The 19,930-nt window shown below is 45.3% G+C and overlaps 1 protein-coding gene across 2 annotated transcripts; it reads left to right on the forward strand.

Moving 5' to 3' along the window:
* The first annotated feature begins 947 nt into the window (after positions 1 to 947).
* On the forward strand, positions 948 to 18,868 carry gigyf1a (GRB10 interacting GYF protein 1a). Of its 2 annotated transcripts, none has more exons than XM_072465950.1 (25): positions 948 to 1,348; positions 1,419 to 1,482; positions 3,572 to 3,701; positions 3,878 to 3,973; positions 4,907 to 5,024; positions 5,121 to 5,271; positions 5,406 to 5,746; positions 6,570 to 6,817; positions 7,033 to 7,156; positions 7,230 to 7,397; positions 7,475 to 7,629; positions 7,981 to 8,143; positions 8,251 to 8,474; positions 8,541 to 8,641; positions 9,492 to 9,592; positions 9,662 to 9,735; positions 9,810 to 9,944; positions 11,119 to 11,301; positions 12,447 to 12,664; positions 13,150 to 13,304; positions 13,372 to 13,535; positions 13,618 to 13,665; positions 13,830 to 13,974; positions 14,306 to 16,665; positions 17,643 to 18,868. In XM_072465950.1, exons 2-24 carry the CDS (start codon positions 1,448 to 1,450, stop codon positions 14,371 to 14,373), a joined length of 3,345 nt encoding a protein of 1,114 aa, XP_072322051.1. In that variant the 5' UTR covers positions 948 to 1,348; positions 1,419 to 1,447; the 3' UTR covers positions 14,374 to 16,665; positions 17,643 to 18,868. The 2 variants fall into 2 exon arrangements, with proteins under 2 accessions (XP_072322051.1, XP_072322052.1); XM_072465951.1 differs by having other exon boundaries at positions 5,121 to 5,229.
* Positions 18,869 to 19,930: the final 1,062 nt, after the last annotated feature.

Genomic DNA, 19,930 nt, shown 5'->3' on the forward strand with positions numbered 1-19,930 from the left:
GTTTCACACGGAGCTTGTTCCGCTGTGACCTGCAGCAGCTAAAGCTCAGCAGAGGAGAGAGCGGCGTGTTTTAAACTCACGAGCGCTTCAGGGAAGAGTGTGTGAAAGAGCACGGTGCCCGAGCTGCCACTCTAACCACCGCAACTAGCGCCCCGCCGCTCACCCCAGCCCCCGCCCCGCTGCTCACCCCAGCCCCCGCATCCTCGCCCCGCAATGGCGGACCCCCCGCTCCACACACACGGTCCCCCGTGTTCCCCCACACAACAACTCTGCAAGAAAAAATAGTGTGTTTCCGGTAACCAGACCGACCTGCAGTTTTCATAGGTTTCGTTTTACCTTTGTGCCACACAAATGAGAAGCAGGGGAGACTGGACTGCTAGTCAATCTGTGCATATTTGAGTTAAAAGACAGGACATGTTGGGAGACTTAAAAGACTGTCATTCAGACCAATCGGAGGAGTGGGTGTGTCCATGGAGTGGGCATAGAGCTTCATTAACCCTCAGACCGGTCCGTCATATGACCCTACAGCATGTCAAATATAATGAAAGTTAAATGTGAAGATGCTGTATTACAAGCATAAACCAAATTAAATCGGGCGGAAATATAGCCCAATAATGGCCTTGTGTACCCAGGGTTAAACAAGCACTGAATTATGACCATAAGATCACTGACATGCCATATCTTCACAGGCAAGATCCACAATAGGAAAATAATCTCCCATTGGAATGAGTCCGAAGTATTCCTGATTAGATTTGATTGTGAAATTGTCCAGTGTGAGTTACCCGACTTGAACATGTCATTTTTGTGTTTGCAGTGGCGCAGAGGTCAGAGGTCAGATCTTAAGGAGTCACCTGGAGGCTCTCCTTCAGCCCTCGTTTGTCTGGGAGCCAGGCACAGGACAGGGCAGACGCTGAAGAGGAGAGCGTCTGCTCGTGGCAGCTCCAGCAGGCCTTTCACCTATTGGCTGTCCTTTACCTTTGTGACCAAGTCCACCCACTTCATCTTTTTACCTTTTAATGTGAGGCATAACTGCTGTACAAAAATCTTCATATTCAAAAGAAGATCCTTTATTTTTTCTGTAGTACATTTTTTTTATGTTTGGCTGAGAGTAGCAGGAGCTTCCATTAACGGTAGTCAAAACCCTTTGCGTTCTGAAGTCGAGGTCGGATTACCTGTTAGTCCTCAAACACCTGAAACTGGCAGCTATTTTTTGAATTGTGAGTGTTTGGGGCGCTCTGTGATCACAGCATAAGCACCACTCAGCCTTTTAGTCACCTTAGCCTAATTTAAGCCTACCAGCTCAAGCCTGGTCCAGCTCAGTCCAGCCTGCTCCGAATCTCTGGACAGGGTAAGTGTGGTCAGAAGATGAGCTTCTCTTGATGCTCCTGTGCTCCTCTGAATAACTTCTGTTTTCTCAGATACTCAATACTGTGTGGACGTGAGGAATATGACAGCTGAGACTCTTAACTTCGGCCCAGAATGGTAAGTCAGCATTGGGAATCTGTTTTCCATGTCTGGATCATTTTCTTAAATGTGCATGGGAATGGTGTTAATCCTACCAGTATTGTTCCTTACATATGCAACATTAGGCCCGTCTCTAACATCATTCTCAGGCTGTACAGCGCTCCTGAATAAACCCTGTGAAATTAAAGCAGAATTTACAACGACAAAATAAAAAGTACATATACACGCCACCCCTGTCAATAAGCCACAGGCAGGCTTTTAGCTAGGATTTGAAAACACCCCGTCCAACCGGGGGCTTAAAAATGTTTCGCTCGCGCCATCGGTGCTCCTTTTTTCGACGCTTTTACAAAATTTAGCACCGCTTTTAACGCGGAGGCGATTACACAGCGATCTAGAGAGGTGCCCGCATGCCTCTTTTATCATATTGACTTTCCATACTCTGGCGCCGCCTGCACCTCTCGGCCGTGCGGATCACACTCTGAGGAGCGGCGTATTGCGCCGTATTTGACATGGTATTTGGCCGTGGAGCTTCGGCAAACGTGGAGCTTCGGCATTTTCCAGACCGCGGCTCGGCAGCTAATCAGAGCCAAGCACACAAACTTTGTCGACCAATCAGCGCGCAGCATGCAAATTTTCACTTGTAAACACTAAGCTGTCGTGGCGCGGACCGTGGCGGACTATCGTCAAACGCTTCCCGGCCCGATTTAATGATGATATTCCCTTTTCCGAAATGTATTAATAAAAATTACACCGTCCTTGCCCTCAAATGTCCGTCCACATGTCGAAATACCCCGTCCAAAAGACGGGAAGACGGCCCTCTGGCTAAAAGCCTGGCCACAGACGTTGTAACATGACAGATTTAAGGGGCCTACAGACCGGGGCGTCCAAAGCATCCAGTTTACATCCAAAGTCTATGTAAACGCGTGTCGAGCGCGTCCTGCGTTTTCCGCAGCGCGATTCCTGCATTTTCAGCGTTGAGCGCGGCACGTCAGGGCGTCTGACGTTTTGGACGCTTTGGACGCCCGTTCAAAGCGTCCAGACGCCGAAGAATGTAGCATTGTCCAACTTTTCTGTGTCGGACGCGGCGCAGCAGTCAAGAGATGACGCTCCAGTGACGTGCTGCACGACCCGGAAAAAGACCCAAAATAAAATCTTTAGACGCAGCTCTTGGAGCAAATAGTGATATTGACTAAACTCTGCTCACCTCTGAAGTATATGCGGGTCCCAGACGGGCCCCGGGGCTCATCGCCTCTGTTTTTGGACGTTGTAAAGTTAATAAACCAAAGCCATGGTCCAACATTAAACTCCATTTACACCACGAGAAAAGCAACACAGCAACTCCTCCACTGAGCATGTGCAGGACGACTCGGACACGCCTTGAGTGTATTTTTCCGGGGCGTCTGTCTTCAAATGTACAGGCGTCCAACTTCTGCGTCTAGCGTGAATTTGCCGCTGTGGTGTGAGGACGGCTTTACTCACAAAGATAGTCCACAGTAGTGACATTTCTGTGCAGGGCGAGTTAGAAAATGCAGACCGCTGTTTCATATGTCCACACGTCCAAATTCAATGAATAGGACTGATCGTAATAAAACGCACAACATTTTGAAGCTTAAAATACAGAGAACACGATGTGTCACTGATGTCTTCTTCTACAGTGTGTAAAACTGTTGGCTAGTAAAACTGTAAATTAGATGCACTGTTGTATGGGCCGCAGGGTTCAAAGTGTGGGGGGAAAAATAGCGGTCAAAGTCTGAACATTACGGTATATAAACTCATTGTTCAATAGATGATATTGATGTGTGTTTCATTTGCATGGGGCGTAATGCATTTTGTGCTAGTATCTTCTACAATTAATTAGACATACTGACTCGCTACTAAAGTGTTTCAGTCTGTTTTTTTACTCGTGTTTACTGAGATTCTCCTGCTCCAGGGTTGTCAGTTGCATGAAGTACATTTGATATTACTGTTCAGTACAATTTATTCTCTAACACTGTCTGGTACTTCTTAAATGTGCTATAGGAACAGGCCTTTGCAGGATGTGTCCAGCAGAGGGCAGACACATGTGATTTTCTTGACGTTCATTAACCACTTTTCCTGACCTGTCCAGGCTCCGTGCACTGTCCAGTGGGGGGAGTGTGACATCTCCCCCTCCCTCCCCTGCCATGCCAAAGTACAAGCTGGCCGAGTACCGCTACGGCCGAGAGGAGATGTTAGCACTTTATATCAAAGACAACAAGGTGCGTGCATGTCACATACACCAGTCCTTTTCTCATTCATTATTGTAACAAAATAGATTGCTTTGACTGATAACGTACTTATTTATACGTCATAATAACAGTGATGAAAGCTGTAAACTTAAAGTAAGTCTTTTTTGTAAATCTATAGAAGCCTAACGATGCTCTCCTGCTTCCAGGTCCCAGAGGACATGCAGGATAAGGAGTTTGCTGCTATTCTGCAAGATGAGCCCATGCAGCCGCTGGCTCTGGTGCCTCTGACTGAGGAGGAGCAGGTGAGGCCCGGGACACTGTCTGGTTCATCCAAAATCTATACTTTTAAACATCTTGATATGATTTGTTGAGGTTTAACTATCAGACCAATGTGACTGTCAAATTAGCAACAAAAGTGTATGAGTATCAAGCTGAAATATTCATTTTAATATCCTTTTTATTCAGCTCCTTTTGTAACAATGTTATAATTGTAGACCTGATATTCAAATTTAGCACATCTTCAAAACAACATTCACCACATTAGGGCGGATACGGAACCCGAGTTTATGTAATGAAGCCAACTCTGTTTTGCCCCAGTACAGATATATTTTTATAAGTGAAAATGAGTCCACTGTGAATTCATTGTGTGACCAGACGACCCTAATGACCTGGGACCGTCCCAGGTTTTAGCCCTGTGTCCCAGCAAATGTTTCCAAAATGATTGATAGGATATCTATATATTAATATGAAGACCTAATTTTTAACTACTTTGATACCCACCAACAGTAAAGGGGGGAAACATGATCAGTTCTTTAGCCAAAATGGAAAACATTGTGCTTGAAAATGACCAGAAGAAAATACCTGTGCTCAGTTGCACCTATAGAATTCTCCAACTGACCCACAAGCGAGTCTGAAGGACGATGCTCACCACCCCCAATTATTCATTTAGAAAAGCAGTAAGTGCACTGTTCGCATGCTAGTAGCTTTACCGTGATTGCAAAACTTGCTCTGAGCTCCGTGAGTTGTGAAAAGCACTTATAAACTCATCACAGTGAATAATTAGGACGCTCTGAATGAATGAAGTGAGAACGACACACTTTCACGTTTTCAGGTACAGCAGGTTTAATTGATTGTCAAAATAATCAAATGATAGTTATCTGGATCTGCATAGTTAGATGTGTAATCTGACTGTGGGCTCCTGATGAATGTCTCACATTCCTGTGTGACCCCCACAGAGGAACTTCTCCATGTCTGTGAACAGCGTGGCTGTGCTCAGGCTCATGGGGAAAGGTGTGGGAGGGGCCGCACCAGCTGGAGCGGTCCGAGGTCGAGGGGCCACGCGCGGCAGTCGAGGTAATCCCCAATCAGTCCACAAGAGAGTACTAATCTCATCTGGTGCACTGACTTTTAGTTGTAAAATGAGAATATGTTTTTATAATATGTCTTAAGGTCGTGGTCGAGGTGAAAGTGGGTTTTACCAAAGAAGTATTGATGAAACTGAGGTGGGCTTTGGCCGCAATGTGCGAGAGATACATCGCAGTCAGAGCTGGGACGACAGGTGCGAAAACAAACCCTCGCCATTCGCCCAGTCAACAGATATGTGGAAGTTTTTTAAAGTTTTCTACTTTTTATTGATGATCATAAATACATCTTGTATTTTGTTTATCAAAAAGAACATATGCATGTTATGTAGAATCTGACTTTCCCACTCATTGGTTCTCATCGTCTTCTCAGGGGAGATCGGCGCTTTGAGAAGCCACTGAGGAGAGAGGTGGGCCGGCCGGCCTTTGAGGAGGCTGGGCCTCCCCCTGCTCCAGGGAGGAAGGAGTATGCAAGGGCTGACAGTGATAACTGGCGCACTCTCCGAGAGGAGCAGGAGGAGGAGGAGGAGCAGCAGCAGCAGCAGCAGCAGCAGCAGCAGCAACAACAGCAACAACAACAACAACAACAGCAGCAGCAGCAGCAGCAGCAGCAGCAACAACAGCAGCAGCAGCAGCAACAACAGCAGCAACAACAGCCGCAGCAGCAGGTGGAGCCAGGCAATAACTGGAGACTGGCTGGATCTCGCAGGGATGGTATGAGCCTTCACTCAGTATGTTTACATGCAAACAAAAACAAACAGTTGCTTTAATCCGATACATTCAGACATCTTCGTGTGCGTGTAAACACCTTACTCCGACAGAAATCGGCGTTAAAAATCGGAGACACCCATATTATGCGGTTGTGTTCGGTTTCCTCATGCCATGTACACAGCTTAATCGCACTGAAACTAGACGAGGCTTGTGCGCATGCTCCACGGCCCACGCTGACCTATGACCCCGGAACAAAACCGTACAAGGAAGAACAAAACCGTTCAAGGAAGAACAAAACCACTAACGCGGACATTACATACGAGATGAACAAAGCTGTACGACTATCCATCTGGCTGTTGTCCGAAAATGCGCATGACAGTTTTTTTTTATTTGTGACGCAAAAGGTCAACTGGAGGGGAAGTGTATTAGTCCTCTGAAACGACGCATATCACCACCTAGTGTTAGGACACGTTCTTGTCAGGAATTCGACTTTCTCGTCTGCATGTATACTTGGACGAGGACAGAACTTTGTCAAGACGTCGACACCAAATGATATAAACGGTTATAAAAAAAACTTAATCATGTAAACACAGTGTGTAGAAATCAGAACAGGACTCTAGTTATTGAAACTGTTAAGCCCTCGTAAGCCCAGGAACCTGGAAAATGTTGTAATTTCATATAAAAGTGTAGTTCTAGTACTTTTTCCATTGTAGCTGCAGGTTGGTGGAGTACCTGTGGTCTTTGTAGCAGCAGTATCTCCATAATAAAAATGGATTGTGTGATTTGACAGAACATGTTTTAGTAATAATATTTGTTTGCTTATCAGACGGTGGTCCTCGCTCAGCGGGCTGGCGGGACCACACTGGCCCCGGGGAGGGCCGCAGGAGGAAGTTTGACTTTGACTTCCACGGTGATGGCCATGGAGGAGGAGGAGGAGGAGGAGGAGGAGGACGGCGGCGTGGGGGGGGCGACGGGCCAGACGACGATCGGGACGGCCTGCCTGAGTGGTGCACTGATGAGGAGGACAGTGAAATGGGCACTTTTGACTCCTCTGGGGCCTTCATGCCCCTGAAGGTGTGTAGTCCATGCAGACTTATTTGTACTACATTAACTTGAAGATATACCTTCTTGAATGTGAGATACTTTCATAAATGACAATGTGGTGTGACAGATTGACTCACCTTTTTTAAGACATTTAACAAAAAAGAGCTACAGAAGAGACAATTCAAAGTCCCAGAGTGTCTTAGAGATACAAACTGAATCTGTGCTGTATCTTGTTTTCGTCCTAGAAATCTGGAAAAGATGCCATCTTGGAGGAAGAGCTGGAATTCAAAGGAATTGAAGATGAGGAGGAGCGTGAGGAGGGCCTTGAGGACACACAGAAAAACTGTTCTGAAGGAGACAAAGACCTGGGTGAGTCAACATTTGTGGTCTATATGTACGTGTACGTGTGTATATTTTCAATAACTTCTTTTTCTGGTCTTAGAGCGTAACAAAGGTGGTGCTGGGACGTTGAATGGTGAGGAGAAAGCATCTTCTCCCTCCTCTTCTCCTTCTCGCTGCAGCCCTGCATCACAGGAACCTCAGCTCAGTGCCACGGCTCCTGTGGTGGACAACGGCCTCTCTCTGAAACCCATCAGCACAGCCAGCCATGGTGCGTCACACGGCTCTGCAAAGTCAGGTGCTTTTCATTGCCAGGGCAGCACAATGAACTTGTGTTTTTTCTGCCAGATGTTTCTGTGGTGGTCGACTCTAAAGCTCATCTCTCCTCAAACACGGTTTCCCCCTGTCCTCTGCCTCCCCCTCCTACCTCCTCTGCAACTCCTCTGTCCCTCTCAGGCGGAGGAGACCCAGAGGACGATGAAGGCATGAAGCATCTACAGCAGGTACCAGCACTGCACTGATTACAGAACGGTTATTAGTGGACAGGAGAGATATTAGAGCACATCATTGTGCTATGGAAGATAAGTCCTTTCAAACTAACCTCTGTGTGGATATTATTTTTTTGTCATGCTATTGACTTGACTTCAGGCCTCTCAATCTGACGGTGCTCTTTGTTTTTATGGACAAACTAGCAACATTCTGTGTGCGGGTGAGCCACAGTGTTTATGTGGCCATGCTTTGGGAGTGGGAGTTGTGTATGTTCAGGGGTCCATGTTACTACTAAGTGACTTTGTTGAATCCTCTCTCTCCCATAAAATGTGTTGAGCAAGAGTTTGACGCTAACGTTTGTGCAGGAGGCAGAAAAGATGGTGGCCTCACTTCAGGACACTTCTCTAGAAGAGGAGTGCTTCACCCAGGCTCTGCAGCAGGAAAGTCGCAACACAGCTGCAGCTCTGCCACTGTCTCACGAGGCTGCCATGAAGTGGTTCTACAAGGATCCACAGGGAGAAATCCAAGGTGCACCTTTCAACTACAATGACATCTTAAGCGTAGTGTCATGCTCTTTTCATGAAAGTATTGCGTTTGCACGTTTCCTCTGCTGAGGCTGGCTCCCTCTGTTCCAGGTCCGTTCAGCACTATGGAGATGTGTGAGTGGTTCCAGGCGGGCTACTTCACCATGACCCTGCTGGTAAAACGAGGCTGTGATGAAGGCTTCCAGCCATTGGGTGATGTAATCAAGATGTGGGGCCGTGTGCCGTTTGCCCCTGGGCCCTCACCTCCACCACTCCTGGTGAGACAGCCCCCACCACCGCAGCGGCCTCAACCCAGCCGCGGGTCTGCCACTACTGTGAGTTAGAGCTTCTTGTGACATGTTCCATAGGGTGTGCATTGTGCTTACTTTGTTTTCCTTCAGGGTAATCATGACCAGGACCGGCTGAAGAAGCAGCAGGAGATGGCGACTGCAGCCCTGTATCAGCAGCTCCAGCAGCAGCAGCTGTTCCAGCTCATAAATAGGTACAAAGGCCAAACACGACAATCAAGCTGTACCAACCAGATGAATTCTTTAGGATTTTTGTGAGATCATAAATTCTTGAGAATCATATCTTGCAAGGGTCCCTCTGTTCTGTTCAACTGTGATGGTCCCTGAACCCCGGCGGGGCTGGATTGAGCAGAGGGCAGTAGTGGTTTGGGTCAAAGCCAAAGATGAAGTGCCCAAACAGCCCATAACAAACATGATGGCGCCAACGCGTACCAATTTTAGCATGAATACAACATGCACGTAGAAACGCGTCTACATCTGTGCATATGCTACATATACCAAAAGTCTACATGTGGTGAAAGTTCTCTAAAATGCTTTCACATCAGTAACATTAGTCACTGGATAGGATAGCTCCTCCTCGCACACGCCACTATCCCAGCACTTCCTTTATTTGTGATCAAGTATTTTATTGGATTGTGCATCATAAGTGATAATTCCACAGTTTAAGCATTATGCTTTCATTTATTTTGACATTGCTTTCCCCCCATCCCCGTGTAGCAGTGGGTCTGTGACGGCATTAGAGCAGTATCTATATATATATATATATATATATATATATATATATATATATATATATATATATATATATATATATATATATATATATATATATATATATATATATATATATATATATATATATATATATATATATATATATATATATATATATATATAAAAAAAAATCTCACTACACGGGGTCTGAACCTGTCTTGGCTCACCACTTATTGTCACTATTTAATGATTTGAATTGTGACATTGACAGTAAAACGTGTCTGTGAAAGGAGGAGCTTGTGGGCCTAAGGGTTTTTTGTTGTGTTGCAGGTGCAGCGAGCAGGGTATGATGCCTTCGATGAACAGGTCGATGTCAGTGCCAGACACAGGGTCCATGTGGGACATGCATACCTCAGCTTCACAGCCATCAGGTTCTGTCACATGTAAAGAGTGTGTGCTCTAGTGGATCTGCAGTGATGCTTATTCAACTCTTTGTTTAGGCGGTGAAGCCAGTCTTTGGGACATAACAATGAATCCTTCTACTCAGGGTCCAACTCTAGAACAGCTTCAAAAGGTCTGTGCCTTGTGGTGCATTTGGACCCTCAGCAAACAGTTGCTTTTAAGCTCAACTTTTTTTTTTGTGTTAAGCTCCAGGAAAGGAGAGATGCTGAACTCAGGGCTAAGCGCGAAGAGGAAGAGCAGCGTAAGCGCAGAGAGGAGAAGAGGAGGCAGCAGGAGGAGCAGAAAAGGAGAGACGAGGAGGAGCTCTTTAGACGCAAGCAGGTAAAGGTTACCTCCTACACATTCATTACCATTAGTATCAATGACATATAATAGGCAAATTGTACTTTATTGAGCTTTTTAACCAGGTTCTTGGATTGTTCCCCATCAAAAACTGGAGTAGCATTTAGCTTCATTAAAGTCCTCTTCCTCCAGCGTCAGTAACACTCTGTTCTGAATCTCCTCCATAACTGACGTTTGCCTGTCCAAAAGAAAGTCACACGCTCTTATATTTCATTGGACCACCTTTAGTTTTGTGGCTTTGTGGCTTCTGCAATGTCAAGAGATTCATTTCAAGTGTTGCATTTATTTGACTGCACAAAGAAGCCGTCTCACTGGGGGTCAGATCTGTGGTACATTAGCTTCTGCTTCTCTGCAGATGTTTTCTCAGCTTGATGCAATGATTTGACACTTCTGAAACACATTGACATATTTTCCATGACCACAGGATTTGTCTTTCCACATGGTTGTTGTTTGTCTGCTGCTCTCTGCATCAGTTGAGTTTAAATACTGTGTAGAGCAGGGGTGCCCAATACGTCCATCGCGATCGACCGGTCAATCGCAGAGGCATGAGGGTCGATCGCGCCGTAGCGCGGCGGAAAGCGTTGGAAAGCGCCGAAGTGCGCTCTGTGTTACGCACAGGAAGGAGGAGAGAGGAAGTTCTGCTTAAGCTTAACCTTCTATCATTAGCATAGTTGTGGTCAGTAACTTTTATTTTCAAAATACTCAGCTGTATTAAATGGTCGAGTTAAATAGCAGATTATCTCTCTCCTTTTTATATAGCACATTTGTATATGATAAACAATATTAGGCTATGAAAGCCTACATTGTGTTTCTATAGCCTAATTGTGGTTAAACAAAAATAAAAAACCTGTTTAATACTGACAATAAAAATAATACTTAATTATACAATAATTTAGATCTATAGGTCTTCTGGCTTTGTCAAATATAAAAGTAGCTTGTGAGTCGTAAATGTGGGGGCACTGCTGGTGTAGAGCCTTTATGAGTTCTCCAGTAGGAGGCGCCACCTACTGTGTTTTCTTAGTTTACTCCAAGTGGTGAGACTTTCTTGGTTAGGAAAGGTCAGTTCTAGGCCGCTATGCAAGGCTTTATTTCAGAGTTTAACCCAGTCTTACATTGAAAAGGCTCTTTTAACATTAAACATGTGACTGTGCAGTGTCGACAGCAGCAGGAATTGATCTTGAAGCTCCTGCAGCAGACTCCTCAGTCCCAGGGGTCCGGGTCCGGGGCCAGTGGCTCCAGTTGGGGAGGAGCATCCTCTTCCAGTCTGTCCAAATCAGGAAAGCCCCCTGCTCTGGCTCTGTTGGAAATGCAGCAGCGAGTCCAGCAAAGAGACCGCGTAAGTACTCGGTTTGTTATTATTCACCACTTCACCGTCAAGAACACACCAAAGACCAATCAAAGAATAATCTATACACACTTCACATGGGCATGTCACTGACGCATCCTGAGACATGGCTCACCATATCATTCCATTTCAATGACCGCTGTAATTAGAGAAGATATTCCTTTATTGTCCACACATGGGGAAATTTCATTGAAACAACGCAGTAGATCCAGAGGAAAAGGACAAATAACAGAAAGGAAGTTTAAAAAACACTCTCAATAGAAGATCTCTTATAAACAAAAACTCCTATAGACAAAACCTCCCATTTCCCAAAAGGGATGGAGGGGGAAAAATTAGGATGTCCGGGATAACGTGACGATCTCCGGGTAAGACGATGGTTCTCCGCAGTTTCATGAGTTCCTCCTTTGTATAAACGCGCACCGTTCCGTATGGCGGCGGTGGCCGGGGGGGCTAGCTCGGAGCTAGCGCACATCACGACGACACGATGAAAAACGCTCAATAATCCATCCGAACAAAGTCGAAACAAGTTGAATTAAAGCGATTCCAGCGCGTGTCCCGATCGTACAACTAAAGTAGATAAAGCACAATAAGTGTGAAAAAAGAGCGGAGTGTTGCACCGGGATGCCAGCTGAACCGGCGCCTTTGTGACGGTAATGAGCCCCGAGTACTTAAGGTCATTTGGTGTTATGATTTTGGCTCTCAATTTTGAATTTGTGCAAATAAGAAGTGCCTAAGGAGAATACTTGAATATGGGCCACTATCTGCATCAGCATTTCCTGATTTCTTTAGAAGATTCATTCCTGATTGCTCCTGACTCTTTGTCCTCTGCAGCAGCACAGACAGCAGCCTCCCACACTCACGTCCTCTTAACATAGACTGAAACAGTTACATTATATAGAAATGTGTGAGGAAAAAGCAAGACTGCAGTTCATAACATGTAAAACCAAAAGTTTATATTTTTGTCATTTTAAAAATAAAAAGTTGACTTCCTGTATCTGCCTCAGATTGGTTTGGAAAGGAAAAAGTGAATCCTGCCAAACTGAATGACCTCACAGCACGAGTGGATGGATGTGTTTGAAAGGAGCTGATAAACCCAGTGTTGTGGACTCTCATGGACAACGTCTTTCTTCTTCCAGCATTCAGGCATGTCGATGGGCAGCTCATCCATGGGAAACCAGTGGATTGAGGGCATGGGGATGTGGGGAGGTGCAGGAGCCATGGAGGGCAAATCAGCCAGTGGAGGCTCTTCTGGAAGCATGGGGATGTGGGACGAGGCCGTCAAGAACCAGAGCCTACGCTCCAACTCCAACAACAGCCTGGGCCTGAAGAACAGCCGCAGCAGCCCCTCTCTCAGGTATCCTGTCCTGAAAGCATTCCCATTACAGCCGCTGGTCATCAGGGGGCTCTGTAGGACCCAGCGTGGAAATGACCACTACACATCATAGACATAAAACATCATTGCTGCAGCCGATAAAACGCAGCGCCAGGGGCCGACGGAGTTAGGACACAGAGGAAGGGTACAGACAAGTCATTACCGTACTTGTAGTGCAGTCTGGTGCTCACAGTACATTCAAAAAGTATTAAGCATTGAAAGACTTTTAAAAGTGGCAGTTTATACATGCCACAATAATTGAGCTAATAAAGTGCTATGGAGTTAATAATAAGGTGAGAGGAGTTCTGAGCACTGTTTAAGACTGTGGTCCTCCCTGAGGTGCAGCATTACAGACTGATGACACCAGACATGTGCCCTGTGCCATGTTCACAATGCTGATATAGTGTAGATATGGATGTGTAGTAGTCACACCTCTGCCCTGCCTGACCGTGTGCTTGCTCCTGTAGTGAACAGTACATGATGCGTCGGAAGCGCACAGACGATGAGGAGAAGCTGCTGAAGCTGCTGCAGGGCATGAAGCCTCAGGATGGCTTCACCACGTGGTGTGAGCAGATGCTGCACGCTCTCAACACCTCTGCCAACAACTCCTCCTCTCTGGACGGTAGGCTCACAACACCTCGGTGGTAGTCACTGGACAGGCCACAGCTCACCCTTCTGTCTGTCTGCAGTGACCACTATAGTGGCGTACCTAAAGGAGGTGGAGTCACCCTATGCAGTGCTGGACTTTATCCGGTCCTATCTAGGGGACACAGTGGAAGCCAAAGAGTTTGCCAAACAGTTCCTGGAGCGACGTGCCAAACAGAAAGCCAACCAACAGAGGCAGCAGCAGCAGGTAACTTTCACAATCTTGACCTGGAATATCCAGGACCAATCATGTACAACACTCAATGTATGGCTTTCATTGTGTTGAGCAGTTATCAAAGGAAGTGGCTGCTGGGCTGAACATGAACTTCCCTCTGCAGGTTAGTATTTCAATATCATTTGACACATTTACAGATTTAGAGCTGAGCTTTCTTGTGTCACTGTGTGAGTTGGTGTCTCGGGTCCAGGGATGAAACATGCCCTTCATACACAGTCATGTCTGTTGTCTTTAGTCCTTGTGTACATCCTTTCTGACCTTTCTCAGGACTCGATGCGAGGTATGAACCCTAATGCCCTGCAGTCCATGTTCCAAGCAAACCACATGGGCAAGACGGGTCTCTATGACAACCAGGGAGGGAAGATGAAGAAGAAACAGCCCCTGATGCTGCACTCCGACCCCAGCATATTAGGTAGGTCTCCTTTCTACAACCCTGGTCACTGGGCTGAGGGCAGTGAGATTATTTGAGCAAACAAATGATGATAGTGTTGTTTTTGAAACGTTCTTATTATTATACTGGTGCAGCCCCACCGTTTTTGAACCATTACACACGTTTGAAAAGTACCACCCGTGAGCACGTTTTCCACTCAAGGATAAGAATGTGAATAGTCATGTCATCTATAAGGGCAGTACTCATAGTTGTAATTGAAATTTGATTTAGTTACCGAGCCCTAGCATGTTTGTGGCTCACCTGAAGCGCGTGTTACATGTTGGGAGCGTGACCTGAGCTGTTGTCTCTACAGGGTACTCATTCCACAACGCAGGGGACTGTCTGTCTATGAACGACATGGAGCTGGTGGAGGAGTACTGAGGCGGAACAGCGCAGCAGCAATAGCTACCTGAGGCCTTCTTGTCTTTTAATCAGACAAACCTGATGACGAATGTGCACTGCTGGGGGACCCGGGGCGGGCGGGGCCGTGCTCATGTGAGCAGGGCACAGGGGTTTCTCTGGCACTCAACTACAAGCACCTTATTCTTACTAATGCACTTTAACGAGACAGGATTTGAAATGTGAGCGTGCGTGTGAGCGTGCGTGTGAGCGTGCGTGTGAGCGTGCGTGTGAGCGTGCGTGTGAGCGTGGAGGAGAGCGCACACGCCGCTGAGTGACTGTCAGAGGGACCTTTACTTTATCAGAGCAAATCCTTTCTCGAAAAGACAAACACTGTTGATATTTCCTGTTCAGCATTTTTTATGTTTATATAAAAAGTCAAGCTATTGAAAAAGTGGATTATAAAAACTTGAAGATTTGCACTTGCCTACAAAAGAGATGAGAAAATAACAGAAAAACAACAAAATGACAAAAAAGCAAACAAAAACAAAATCAAAGGGTTTTTGGAGAAGTGACTATTTTTGTGAATGTGCTGTGTGACAGAGGTGTGTGTTGTAATATAACAGTCTGCACAATGTTTTTCTTTTCTTTTTGTTGCTTACCAAGATGTATGAAACATAAGAGGCCATTTATGTCTATTTTTGTTCAAATAGTAATTTTGTATTCTCATGAGAAGTGCGTGTGTCCAGTCCAAACTGGGTTTGGATTCTTTTAGGAGAGCAGCTGAGAGGAAGAGGCCAATTGCACAACTCTCCTTTCTCATCAGCTTCATCCTTCGAGCGACTCTGTAAATGTTAGCTTTGCATCTTATGTGACCACCACTAGGTTCTCTCCTTTGCTTCTCCTCTTGGAACTGTCTGAGGACAGGCCAATCATGAGGGATGCGACGTGTGCGTGTGTTCAAATGACTTAAGACTACAGGTACTTGTAAATCCATGTGCTTTTTGTATGACTGCACATTTGTGCCTAAGAACTTGGATAGGGTGCGTGGCCATTGAGACATTAACTATGGAGTGTGCAAGTGTGTGCACAGCACAGTGTGTGTGTGTGTGTGCGCGCGCATGTGTGTGCGTCGAGTGGTCCATCTGAAGGTTTGATGTGACCATGTTGCCTTTGTCAGCTCTCGAACTTGTGAATGATAAGTGTCGAGTTTCTGACTTTGAAAAAACGCATCTTAATGTGCAAATGCACAGGACGGTGCATGAAATGTTAGCATATTGTGTTACGTATTCGTTGTTGCAATTCGATAATGACGAGTTTTCATTTTTAATGAAAAATATATATGAATATATACATTATATACAAAGTTTAAAAGTATTTGGACTAAGATAATGAGCACTTGGGCTGCTATTTTTCGTTCAATTTTTTTTCATTATCACCATGTGAAGTGTGTGTATTGTTTCTTAAGAAAATATTGAATGTATTCCAAAAAATAACAAACTTATGCTGATACAGACTTTCCCACAGAAGATTTCAAAAATGGAAACAAACTCATTTTTTACACGGTGAAGTAAATGTGTGGAAACGGTTGAACACACTGCCTCTCTCAGACTGAGCTTGTTTACACACCGCATGGACATGTGGCTGCAGTTTAGTTTCTTCACCTTCGCTTAGACTTTTCGTTCCCACGTGTAAGACGAGTGGGCTTGCAAGTGCGCTTCTGCCATTTTTTATTTGAGTTGTTTTGGCATCCCGATGTGGACGGGATGCTGTGACTGGAAGGGTCCAGTGTGGAGCCAGAGCATGGACAGAGCCTGGGCGGACTGGCAGAGTGCTGACCTTCACCTCATCACAAGCACTCAGCCTACCCTCATCAACTCACCTATGCACTTTGGTTCATTCAAGCTGTGAGGTACCACTTTGGGGATGGTGACACATCTGCAACAAGAGGACTGTGTTTTTTTTTTTTTTCTTTTAAAGATATTCCCAAAAATAAATCCGAGACTGGAGAGGCCTGCCTTCCCCATACTCTTGTAAATAACCATATTTTTGTAGTGCGACGAGAGCGAAACTTGTCAATGAATGAAGGAAAATTAGCGAATGTTCCAGAATTGTCTCGGATATGAACTGGTGCGTTTCCCTCAGTCTGCCAGTAAAAAAGTGGGATCAGAAGGGAAATGCACATGGACTCGTGGTGGACACGTTCCTGTGTCCACTCAGCACATCCACAGGAGGAGGCCGTGAAAGAGGAGCTGACGGCTGCAGAGGCCAGCCCTGGGATCGGCCCTCAGGGAGAACACGCCTCCAGACCACACCCCACCACTCCATCTGCAGGTGAGGCCTGCACAACACCATTCTGTGACCTAGGATTTCAATATTTAAGTACCAAATTGCAAAAGTGTGGAGTTGAAAATAAATTGTAGGTTTAAATGGGTTGGTAATTTGATGACTTCTGACTTTGTTATAAACTTGACTTGTACGCCCTGCCGGCAGGCTCCCTTTCATTGGTCGGATGTGACTAGTAGACATGACATGGGGCCAGGCTTAAAGGAATAATAGAGGATTTTTCGCCGAATTGAAAACACAAGCGACTGTTGATCCCTTTTTTAAAAATATGCATGCACACACTCACCCCCACCCTCCTGTTTCCAAGAGGCCGCCTCCCATCAAACCTCGTGACAGCCCCGCTGCTACATGTGCTTTTGTTTATTAGCGCGACGGATCGCATCATCTCTCGTCTCCGTAGAGTTCTGTCTCTTCTGAGCTCTAACACAGTCCTTCTCTGTTGTCATGTTTGTACTGTAACTGAAGGAACTCACTAAACACACACCGGCATATCAACCACGCATGCGCAGCTAGGTAACGAGGCTGCAGGTGTGCAGTAGCACGCAGGGAATGATTGACATATTCCTTAAAGAGTTGTTGACTTCACTCATGAACTTGGACTTCAGGCCTGATCATCCTCCAACAAGGACCTAACTTTCTTCTTTCTTTAGAGGCTTCTTGAATATTAAAAGAGTTCCATAGCCGCCCCATGGCTCATGGTTTGGTCTTGTTTAAATGGCACATATCTTGTTTCATGCTTGCATCAGGTGGAAGTGCTCCTGTTTGTGCCGGGGTTCCTGGAGCGTTCTCTGGTACTTGGACCTTAAATATAGGGCACTGTATTGATTTGACTTGAAGCAGATGAACACAGTACAGCTTTTATCCAGAATCTCTCAACTTTCAATATAATATATACAAAATGATGGAGGAATTGTTTCTTGTTGTTTTGACTGCATTTTGACCTGACGTTTATGTTTGCTTGGCAGGAGCTGACAGTGCGGTCACACTGTCCACGGGGGAGCTCTCCTGTAGCCAGCCCAGGGCCCCTTCACTCGGCCCCTGCCTTGCAGGGTCTGGACCCTCACAGACTTGGCCTTGGCATTTGAATGGACCCGCGTGAAGCTTCGGCAGTGTCCACTGTGGATTTGTGGACGGCCCCTAAACAGCGAAGGGACAGACTTTAACCTGACCTTCAAGCGCTGAACTGGAAAAACTCAAATGTACAAAAAAAAGCTTGTAAGCAAACATACATCAACTACAAGTCAAAGACACTATATCCACCTCAACATCTAGTTACTCTGGCTCTATTTGGAGCCAGAGGTCAACGTGGTTGGACGCATCAAGTTTGTCTGCTGCACAGGCAACGGGACGGACAACTTTGTAGAATTTGTAAATATTCAACATTTTCTTTTTCTTCATTCTTTTGCCGTATTTCTGTTATAAATGCCTTAAATTGTATTGTGTGGTCCGAGAATGGCTAACATGAGAAAGCATTGGAACCACCTGGTCTGTCGGTGAAGAGGACTGTACTATAATGTACATGTCCAGTGACCACAGCTAAAGTTTGCTCAGAAGCGTGGACTGTGTTATTTTGTTTCGGGTTTCATGATGTATAGTGTGTTCTTGTGCGCGCTGAGGAGTTGAGCTGACGGGCTTTTCAGGTCCAGTTCCATTTGTCCAAATATCGGCTTATTCATTCTTTATTTCATTATTCAGACCGAAGTGAGCTTTGGAGTTTTGACAATGCACAGTGTGTTCCCTCTCGAGCTAGTCGACTTAATCGAGAATGGTGTTAATCAACCAATATTTAGTGTAACCCTCCAGTGTAGCGGTGTCTGAGGCGGCCAAGGAGCGGGATTGGAAATGGTGAGTCTTAATCATTTCTCAAGTAGTTACAAAGAGAAGAAAAGACGTTGGAATCTCTGGGTAACGGTTAAATCTAATAATAATTTAAATTAATAGACTGTTGCATTGTCAAAACCCTAAGGCCTTGAATTCTATTAAACAATGAATCACAGTTTTGTAGATGCAGATGAATTCATTGTGTTTGTATTGTTAGCATTTTGCGGTCAGCTCAGCTTCTTGGCCTGACAAGGCTGCAGTTAAACCTTAACACCCATATTAAGAAACAGTTTTGAAAAAAATAAAGGTGTGTAAATAGTTTGACTTTTGTTTGACGAACAAATACTAAATAAACAGCATTTAGAAATGATTGGTCTTGGCCTGTTTCAGTTGGTTACACTTCTTAATCAAAATTCTCCGTTTTCATGCCACACTTTCCCTCCTAAGAAATATACTCGAGTAACTGTTTGTTCCTCTTCCCACTGAACTCTACATGTGACATAACTGTAGGAACGCTGCAAGAAACTTTTCTATACAAAGTAAGCTAGAGTCCAATCTCATATTGATCAGTGCATTGCAAATGTTTTTTTTTTTTAAACCTTTTTAGTAGCACTTTGATGTTTAATTGAAATAAGTGTGTGATTCATCATTGGTCCAGGAATGTTCCACTGTAGAAAAAATGCAGCTGTATCGTTTGGACTCTTAAGGCAACAAATCCCTGTGTATTTTAAACCAGGCAACACTTTAAGACAAAAACTGGTTCATCCTAAGGACAAGTTGCCGACACAAAAACAGAGCAATGTAGTTTATTCTGTCCAATGCAGTGAAGAAGAGCGTTACATAGTGAGACTAAAGAGCCACTGCACAAGAGGCTCCATCTGCACGTCAGACACTGGAGTTCAGGACCACAGAGCGCCGTGCATCTTCATCTTAAAGACACAAACCACTCTATCTGAGACGGTGAGGAGAAGATTCTGAGCGGGACAAAAGAGGCTGTGTTAAAAAACAAACGTCTTTAAACCAAAACTGAGGTTGAAGATTTAACTTCCCAGTTGAATAAAATAGTGTCTTGAAACCCTGGAGCGGTAGACGCTATTGCGGAAAATATACTATAAATGGGTGCCAGAGAAATAAGAATAGAACCAAGTTGTCTTGTTCAAATGTGGGTCTTTATTTTAGCCGTGCACAAGCTAAAATGCAGAGTCGTCTCTCCCTGACAGTGTCGTCTCTCCCTGACAGAGTCGTCTCTCCCTGACAGTCGTCTCTCCCTGACAGAGTCGTCTCTCCCTGACAGTCGTCTCTCCCTGACAGTGTCGTCTCTCCCTGACAGAGTCGTCTCTCCCTGACAGTCGTCTCTCCCTGACAGTGTCGTCTCTCCCTGACAGAGTCGTCTCTCCCTGACAGTCGTCTCTCCCTGACAGAGTCGTCTCTC

Source organism: Eucyclogobius newberryi, unplaced genomic scaffold (assembly GCF_026437365.1).
Source record: "Eucyclogobius newberryi isolate DKJ021-1_F unplaced genomic scaffold, fEucNew1.0.hap1 SCAF_51, whole genome shotgun sequence".
NCBI classification, from domain to species: Eukaryota; Metazoa; Chordata; class Actinopteri; order Gobiiformes; family Gobiidae; genus Eucyclogobius; species Eucyclogobius newberryi.

What these genes read in the sequence shown, in the direction of transcription:
- gigyf1a (XM_072465950.1), top strand. Translation starts at nt 1,448, where the DNA reads ATGACAGCTGAGACTCTTAACTTCGGCCCAGAATG. An exon ending in TGAAGGAGACAAAGACCTGG is followed by an intron (nt 7,157 to 7,229) that starts GTGAGTCAACAT and finishes TTCTGGTCTTAG; the next exon opens with AGCGTAACAAAGGTGGTGCT. An exon ending in GCATGAAGCATCTACAGCAG is followed by an intron (nt 7,630 to 7,980) that starts GTACCAGCACTG and finishes ACGTTTGTGCAG; the next exon opens with GAGGCAGAAAAGATGGTGGC.